This window comes from Triticum dicoccoides, chromosome 2B (genome assembly GCF_002162155.2).
Source record: "Triticum dicoccoides isolate Atlit2015 ecotype Zavitan chromosome 2B, WEW_v2.0, whole genome shotgun sequence".
Lineage (NCBI taxonomy): Eukaryota > Viridiplantae > Streptophyta > Magnoliopsida > Poales > Poaceae > Triticum > Triticum dicoccoides.
Window position 1 is genome coordinate 26,395,416 of NC_041383.1, and position 9,444 is coordinate 26,404,859.

At 41.4% G+C, this 9,444-nt stretch overlaps 1 protein-coding gene across 1 annotated transcript; it reads left to right on the top strand.

Annotated features, from left to right (window-relative positions):
• The first annotated feature begins 5,917 nt into the window (after positions 1-5,917).
• LOC119366915 (bidirectional sugar transporter SWEET6b-like) lies at positions 5,918-9,033 on the top strand. The gene is made up of 5 exons (XM_037632595.1): positions 5,918-6,032; positions 6,147-6,363; positions 6,482-6,643; positions 8,371-8,490; positions 8,588-9,033. Exons 1-5 carry the CDS (start codon positions 5,953-5,955, stop codon positions 8,708-8,710), a joined length of 702 nt encoding a protein of 233 aa, XP_037488492.1. The 5' UTR covers positions 5,918-5,952; the 3' UTR covers positions 8,711-9,033.
• The last annotated feature ends 411 nt before the right edge of the window (positions 9,034-9,444 follow it).

The following is a 9,444-nucleotide window of genomic DNA, read 5'->3' on the forward strand; positions in this document are numbered from 1 at the left end:
ACGGGGACGGCGCGATGACGGGCGACGGGCCGGGGGCGATCGACGGCGCGATCGAGACGGCGACGTAGTACGGGGCGGCGGCGCGAGATGGCGACCACGGGCGGCGGGGGCGACGGCACGCGGCGGGGCGATGGCGCGGTGGCGATGGCGCAAGAAATTGGAGAAGAAGTGCTCGATGAAACTGATTTTTCGTAAGTGTCATATATATGGGAGGGGCCTTTAGTACCGGTTGGAGCCACCAATCGGTACTAAAGGCCAATTTTGGCCAGGGCAAGCGGCGGGAAACGCTGCCTTTAGTACCGATGCGTTACCACAACCGGTACTAAAGGCCCACCCAATAGTACCGGTTGGAGCCACCAACCGGTACTAATGATTGTGCGCTGCCACCCGTGATGCACTATGTTTAGTCCCACCTCTCCGAGCGAAGGGCAGCCGCACTGGTTTATAAACCTAGCCGCGGCTGCTCCTTTGAACTCCTTTATATAGCAGGCTTCTGGGCCTAACTAGGGCGCACTGCCCTGTGAGCCTGCCGGCCATTCTGGGCCTGAATTTGCACACCCTAGGTCTGGCAGGCCCACTGGACAGCACCCCAACTATTTTGATATAGTTTTTTTTTCTTTTCTGCATTATTTATTTTCTTCTATTTATTTTTGAGTAATTTTTATATAGTTTTCTTTTCTGCCTTATATTTTTTCTTTTATTTATTTCTAAGTAGTTTTTTGCTGTATTTAGTTTCTTTGTGAATATTTTTGCTTTAGTTGCTTCGAATGCTGCATAATGCTTCATTTTGCAGTGATTTTCAATTTCATGGTCATTTAGCTCTCTAAACAAATTGATGACGTCGCTTCGAATGCTGCATAATGCTGGCTCGAAAAAAGTATGGAGTTCAAATAAGTTAAAAAAAATGAAATGGCCGTGTAACAGATGAGTTCTCGTCCAAAACCCTGATATATACTCTGAAAGAGATTGTCCAGTTTGTACACGAAGTGCGTCCAATTTTTGCCTTGACACTCTCTACTCTTTCACACATGCTATGCGGGTGAAATTATGATACCTTTAACATTTTCAGAGTTCGTTTTGTAGTGATTTTCAATTTCACGATCATTTAGCTCTGATCTAAACAAATCGGTGACTGAAAAACAACAAATGATGTCAGAACGTGTTGGAAATTGATGATGTCGCTTCGAATGCTGCATAATGTCGGCTCAAATAAAGTCTGGAGTTCAAATAAGTTTAAAAAAATGAAGTGCGCGTGTAACAGATGAGTTCTCGTCCGAAATCCTAATACTCCGAAAGAGATTGTCCAGTTTGTACACGAAGTGCGTCCAGTTTTTCCCGTGACCCTCTCTACTCTTTCGCACATGCTATGCGGGTGAAATGATGATACCATGCCAAGTTTCAACATTTTCAGAGTTCATTTTGTTGTGATTTACTGTTTCACGGTCATTTAGCTCTCTAAATAAATTGGTAAATGACTGGAAAACAACAAATGATGTCAGAACGTGTTAGAAATTGATGACGTCGCTTCGAATGCTGCATAATGCCGGCTCAAAAAAAGTCCGGAGTTCAAATAATTTTAAAAAAATGAAGTGCCTATGTAACAGATGAGTTCTCGTCCGAAACCCTGATATATACTCCGAAAGAGATCGTCCAGTTTGTACATGAAGTGCATCCAGTTTTTGCCGTGACCCTCTCTAGTCTTTCGCACATGCTATGCGGGTGAAATGATGATACCTTCAACATTTTCAGAGTTCGTTTTGTAGTGATTTTCAATTTCACGGTCATTTAGCTCTGATCTAAAAAAATGGGTGACTGAAAAATAGCAAATGATGTCAGAACGTGTTGGAAATTGATGACGTCGCTTCAAATGCTGCATAATGCCGGCTCAAAAAAAGTATGAAGTTCAAATAAGTTAAAAAAATGAAGTGCTTGTGTAACAGATGAGTTCTCGTCCGAAACCCTGATACTCCGAAAGAGATTGTCCAGTTTGTACACGAAGTGCGTCCAGTTTTGAAGTGAGTGGCGGCCGACGGGGGAGGACCGGCGCGAGGGATTGAGGGGGAGACCGAGTGAGTGGAGAGAGTGAGGGCGTAAACATGTAAAAATATACATAAAAAATACATTGATTATCAATGATCTTTTTGTGTACAATCTGAATTGTCAATATGAGTCCTCAACGGTTTAGAAACCAGTGAAGACTCATATTGAGTCCACAAATTATACACATAGAGTTCAATGAAGACCAAATGCTTGTGATAGTTTGGCAAGTAACATATTTAAGGTGGTAAAAATCTTGCTAGAGGAGCGAGGTGGGACTAAAAATAGCCTGCCACAACCTATTTACTACCGGTTCGATCCACGAACCGGTACTAAAGGTGCATGCCGGGCCCCAGCATCTTTAGTACCGGTTCGTGTGCCACGAACCGGTACTAAAGGTTTGCAATGAACCGGTACTAAAGATCTCCTCCCGCCTAGCCATTTGAACCGGCACTAATGGACACATTAGTGCCGACTTAAATGCGAACAGGGACTAATGTGTCTCACATTTGACCCTTTTTCTACTAGTGGGTATCCACCTCAATACACAGCTTGAGTGGATGGGCGGTGATTCCATGATCAAATCAGAAGTGGAAATCCTCCCAAATCTAAAATATGATGGAGACATTGGCCCATCTAATAGGATGCCATCACCTGTGATGAAGGGAGCGACCAGCCCCAACCCTCACGGGAATTCACCATCGAGAGAGCCTCCTACACCCTAGCATGACCCAGGCCAACGTGGCTTTGGTGGCGGTGCCACTGCATAGCAGCACAAGGTCCCCAACTAGCATGACACACAGTAGAGGCCGAGCCGCACCATGTCATGAGGGAGTGCTGGAGAATCGGAGGGCGGCAACAACAGTGGAACACGACCGGGGTGGAGTGGAAGGAAGCACCTCGCAGGCGACGAACAGGTGCCCTGCCGCTGCCTTCCTTGGAGCTGGCCCGAGCATTTGATAGAAATGGCGACCATTCCCTTGCACGTGGATCTCCTGTTCGTGCGCATCAGCGACGCCCCCTCCCACACATAGATCTCCTCTTCCTGCGCAGCAACAATTTCCAATGTATAATGTGTCATCACTCGACTTTGGTATCCTCGTCATTTGTGCCATGTTCTATCCCACTAAAGCTCTGGCAGCATGTTGTATACAAAATAGAAGTTGGCACAAAGCAATAACAGATAGATCTTTACTTTAAAATGCAAGTCCAATAGAATGATTAGGTCATCGAGAAGTGAGAACATGATTGAGCCATCTATTCTCATCAAGGGTACATTTGACCACACATATATATTCTAATTATATATAGCGACTACTTGTCAAAAAAGGAAACATGTAAATAAATTTTTTACCCTATCTTTTGAATATTTATAAAAGAAACTCATAATGGATGTATTTTATTTTGCTTTAGGCACCTAATTTCCATGCATGGCTTCCATATATAGGAATTCCTTATTATTAGATAACATTTTACAAAATGCTGGAAACTGCAAGTGTGCTTTTGGATGTCCGGGCGCACACAAAAAGAAGCCATGGATCTCCCCTCATGGGATAAGTATCATGTAGTAACCACATACAAACAAGACAGATGATTTTAGTGACATGCAAACATGTTACGGAATTTGAAAAACAAGTGACGTTCAATAGAGTGTCCAATTCAATTTTCGTTTTCACCGTTGACTTCCTCATAACAAGATCTTTGAAACTAAACCACACATGGTCATATTTCAACAAGTATTTTTGAAATGCAATTTTATATCACGAAAAGCAAGTAAAAATCAAGTTTTAGCTGCAAACATGCTTTTTCACCGGAAACCGATAGGCCTATCATATGTCACTTTTGTATGTGTGTATGTGTGGGGCGGGGTAAAAATCAATTTTCATGTATATATCTTCTTCCATATCATTATACTGTATCCATAGACTTTTAGCACATGTACTAGTTCATGGAAGTATCAATGCAGCCTATAAAAGTTTTATAAAATATCTTTAACAATGTTTCAGTTATTATATACTTGAAAAACTTTTGGTTTGCATACATATGATTCGTAAAAATGGCCAATTTATAGGGTTGTGAGAGAAAAGTAGGTACTGTAAACTTGCGCTTCACCATAGTAAGTTGTTTTTCCAAAATTTTAAAACTTTGCTTTGATCATTGCTTTCCCCATGGTGAGTTTGTCAAAAGCTAGACCCAACAAAAGCATGTTTTCAAAAATATTTTTGTTAAGTTGTTTCATGCCACAATGTTTTTCTTGTATTTTCTTAATGTTCCTTGTCACGAGACCTTTAAACCTTGATTTTACATGGACATGGTGGATATATTGAAAAATCAACCTACTTTATCAAAAAGCAAGTGTTTAGTATAAACTTTTTAACACAAACCGGCAGGTAATCCATCTTTTGTTATGAATTGTATGCACTAAAAGCAAATTTGAAGGTTTTTAAATATGTTTAATAAAATATTAAGAGTAGGCCTGTTATATTGGAAGGTAAATTAGCAGGACATCCATTAACTTGCAATGCAAACTTGTATTTTAATTTTATTACATTGCTTCAAATAAACTAGTGCATGCCCTAGAAACTACACATGCACAACTTTATAGATAAATAGGAAACTATTTCTCAGAAACGTGATTTTCATCAATGAACAATGTATAACAAATGATTGACTAGAAGATCAATCTGATCTAGAAAAACATATTTCGATCATAAAACTGGCTTGTCATGACATGAAGTTTCTGTTCAGAAATATTCGCCGGATTATGACCGTGAGGGATCGTAGTTTGGAAGATCTTGCCGTGAGGAATACAACGGTGAAAATGGATTTTGATTTGAACACTCAGTTTGTAGACAATGCATTTTGTAGTGTTAGAAACACATGGATATGAAAAGCGCATAAGGGCTCAGCCTAACATTTTCCCCTTTTCTATCAATCACAAGATTTCGTGAGTAGAGACTTTTGCACTAATCATGTATCATTATTATAAAATATACATACCAGCACATACAATGTAGCATTTTTTTAAAGCACAACACAATCATATATGCTCACATACACTCATCTCTATGAAAGCACACACGCACATCCTACGCCTACGGGCACCTCCAAACAGTTAAGCCGGTATAACATGTTAAGATTGACAAAATCACGATACACACCTTCCTAGTCTACCATGTAGCATTTCTCTTAGTTGCGTAGAAAACAATATAATCTCCCGGAAATCGAAAATTGCAGTCTAAGTTAAACCTTATCCAATTTCTTTGAGAAACACAGTACAGATGCGTACACTCATAACCTGCATGCACACTGTTCCCTTTGAAAGCGCGCACGTACATCCTCAATTCCTCATGCTTCCTTGAAGAAGACACGAGGGTAGAAGTGAGGTGAGTTGGTCGTTTGTGATTTGGAGAATATGCATCTGCTTCTACCTGGTCAGGTTCCAAATTTGCTCTACTTCTAGTTCTTCCTAGTTGGTCCCTCTGTATCTGTTCCTATTAGCGTTAGATTTTGTTTGTTTTTCATATGTATCAACATATGATTAATTAAGAGATCTGGTGCCCAACCATGTATTGTGGATGTGTTTGGAGCTATTTTTCTCATGTGTTTGGCGCGCAGGGTTGTTTGAGGGTTATCCGATTAGGTGTATTATTAGGTGGGAGAGGAGGTGCGTGACCCTTTTTTGGCTGGAACAAGCACGCGCGCTGGCATGGAAGAAATAGACACGTGAGTCCAATATAAGGACTGGATATGAAGAAGACCAGCTTACTCTCAAATCTAACCGTTTAACCATGCATATCCATATCGGTAATTTTGGGAAGGCAAACCCCCCTATTTATATAAACTCGGCGACGACCCCAAACAAACCACAGCCAACCTTTCTCAGGTGGTTGAATTCCCGGCGACCTGAGCACCATGGTTTCGGCCGACGCAGCTCGCAACGTCGTCGGAATCATGGGCAATTGCATCTCCTTTTGCCTCTTCCTCTCCCCTGCGTAATTAAGCCGCCCTCCTCTCCTCCTCTTGCCTGGTGATCTGTATATGGAAGGTGGCTGTTGGTAACCAGGACATGAATCTGAGCTTGTTTTCTTTCTGCATGCCGCATGCAGGCAGACATTTGACCGGATTTGCAAGAACAAGGACGTGGAGCAGTTCACGCCGGACCCCTACCTGGCGACGCTCATGAACTGCCTGCTCTGGTTCTTCTACGGCCTCCCCATCGTCCACCCCAACAGCCTCCTCGTCATCACAATCAACAGCATCGGCATCATCATCGAGACAATCTACCTCTCCATCTTCTTCCTCTACTCGCCCCCAAAGAAGCGGGTACATACATCCCTGATCCCCCTATTGCCCGCCCGGAAGAACAATTAATTTCCCAGTATTTTTTCGCCGCTAGTTTCTGGCCCCTACGTCCCTAACCCATGCCCGTGCGTGCGTGCAGCTAAAGATACTTCTCGTTGTTGGCTTTGAGGTGGCGTTCGTGGCGTCCGTGGTGGTCGGAGTGCTCCTCAGCGCCCACACCTACGAGGACCGCTCCAGGATCGTCGGCATCATCTGCATCGTCTTCGGCACGATTATGTATGCCGCCCCGCTCACAGTCATGGTACGTACACGCGCACACCTACCCACATGCATGGATCCACGCTTTGATTCGCTAGCCTTGGTTTCAAACTCTATCGGTTGCGTGTTAATACCGCACATGTGGCCGTTGTGGACGTAGAGCGTGATATTGATGCCTTATTTAGGAAGATCAGCCTAGTTAATCTGCATGAACCTACAGTTTATTAAAAGATGCAACACCCAGGTTATTTTAAAAGATGCAAGTTGCCACTGTATATGTTTGGTAAAAAATAAAACCTACTGTTTATTTCTACATCAATAGGTAATGCAACCCCCTAGCTCTGTTCTGCTTAAGTATATCCATCCATTGGCTGTGTGCATCCTAGCTATGCAGAGGCCGGGTGTATGCTCATTTTGTTTGTATCCTCCTGATGCTCCATTTTAAGCCAACAAAATTCACCCTTTTTAGAAAAAAAGTATAGCCATCCAACCAAAAAACTTTCTATTTTAGCTATATGTAACTTGCCTGTTTTTATATGTGGGCAAGGCGATTTCCGACCTATGATTCTTTTATGCAGATTCATCTTCTCTCTCTCTCTCTCTCTCTCTCTCTCTCTCTCTCTCTCTCTCTCTCTCTCTTATGTTGTTTCATGGCTTCTTGGGTTAAAATTTTGACATGCCCTTGTTCGGGGTCACTCCATTTTCTTATTGGGCTTGAAGCCCATTACCCATTGCCTGTTTTAGTTTCCTTCGATTTTACATGTTTTTGCTTTTTTTTCTTTACCGTTTTGCTTTTTTTGTATTGGTATTTTTGCGATGTTGGATGAGTGTAAATGGATACGCGTAAGTACTATACAATATGTGTTTAAATTGTTTAGAGTATGGAAATTTCACTATTACATATTTATTCTTTGCATATATAAAGAGTGCAATTTCAGTGTAAACTTGTGTGCAAGTTTTTAAAGTCATTTTCATTTCCTTTCTTCTTATGGGGTAATACCGATGCCATTAATTTAGTCATCCTAAGAAAATTTCATTATTTTGAATTTTTAGTCTTCATTTAATCTTCCTTCTTCCTTTAAGGGTAATATCAATGCCACTAATTCTTCTCTTCTAAGAAAAGTTATTTTTTTTTGCAGAAAATCACTATTATATGTTTATTTTTTCCATCTTATAAAAAGCGTAATTATATGTAAACTGTATGCAAATTTGGTCTTTGTTTTCATTTTATTTCTTGTCAGATGTTAATACTAATGCCACTAATTCATTGTTTCCTTAGAAAACATCATATTTTAAAGTGTGTAAGTATAAATGCAAGTACTATACAATATGTGTGTAAACTACATTAGAGTGCGAAAATTACACTAGTATATGTTTATTCTTTGCATACTACAAATGTGGAAAGTTGTGTGCAAGTTTTTTTGAAGGGTAATACCAATGTCGCTAATATATTCCTCCTTGGAATACTTCATTATATTGGTTTTGTTATTTTTATTTCATTTCCTTTCTTCTTTAAGGGTAATACCAATGATTATTCTACACAATATTTCAAAACTATCAACGCTTAGGGTATCATCTACTCTCTCCGTCCCATAATATGAGTATAGTGTCAAAAACGCTCTTATATTATGGGACGGAGGGAGTAGTTATGTATAATAATATAGCCTTTGTAAATTACCTATGAACACTTTTACTTGCAAATGGAAATACTAAAACAATTCAAGAAAGGAAAAAAGAGGAAAGCAATAATATTTTACTGCCTGCTTGCAGGGCAAAGTTATCAAGACAAAGAGCGTGGAGTATATGCCATTCACCGTGTCTCTGGTGAACACTATCAACGGCTGCTGCTGGCTAGCCTATGGGCTGATAGGGAACGACCCCTACGTGACGGTCAGTACGCCCGCATCTCGAAAAGTCCCAAACCCTGCTAATCGTGTACTCCTCCCCATCGATTTAACCGTGATACCATATTTTTAATTCCGCGCAGATCCCTAATGCCATCGGTACAGTTTTGTGCATCTTCCAGCTGATCCTTTACGTGTGCTACTACAAGTCGACCCCCGTCACGGAGCAGAACGTCGAGTTGCCCGCCGCCGCCACGGAGAACTGACATTGTTGGCAACGTCAACGTTTCCCTTCCCTCGCCGTCGAGAGATAAGCTTGGCTTGCTGCCGTCTGTGGTGCTAGACTGCTTGTCTCTTTGTTAGCTAGTGTCTGACTGTGCCTTTAGTTCCGCGAACCATTGTCGTCTGTCCTAGTACAAAGTAGACCTAATATATGCAGCTGACTTATCGCAGATTATGACACCACGCTTGTCCTCATACTCTCTCAATCCAGTATTTGATGGCAAAATGGATTTGTTGAACCGCAGCGTTTCTGCATTCTTGTTTGGTTGGCATGTAATTTGTGTGGGCAGACACGACTTGGACTTTATTACCGGTTCGCTGGTTTGGCTTGTTGCCGCATCGAGAGGCATGTGCAGGGCAACGAGCAGCTTTCAGCTCAACATATGCACCTTTTGAACCCTATTGATTACGTACACTTGTAACATACGCATGTTAATTGTTCGTTACATACACGTACTGGCAACCTTTTAAATAAGAGTAATTGACAAAAAAAAACTATCACATTTGGGGTTCGCGTTCCACTGAACTATCACTTTTTAAAAAGTGACTGAAAACTATCATTTTTTTAATTTTGTCACTGAAAGCTCCACATTCAGATAATTACCAGTTTAGAAGGTTTAAATACGTTTATGACAAGCAGGACCCACACGTCAGGGCTGATGTGGTGGCAAAGTCAACTTCAGTTATTTTGACCGATAAGTAGACCGTTATGACACGC

Coding starts and splice junctions, on each gene's coding strand:
- LOC119366915 (XM_037632595.1), top strand. CDS start 5,953: ATGGTTTCGGCCGACGCAGCTCGCAACGTCGTCGGAATCATGGGCAAT. Junction 6,364..6,481: donor ACTCGCCCCCAAAGAAGCGG/GTACATACATCC, acceptor GCGTGCGTGCAG/CTAAAGATACTTCTCGTTGT. Junction 8,491..8,587: donor GGAACGACCCCTACGTGACG/GTCAGTACGCCC, acceptor AATTCCGCGCAG/ATCCCTAATGCCATCGGTAC.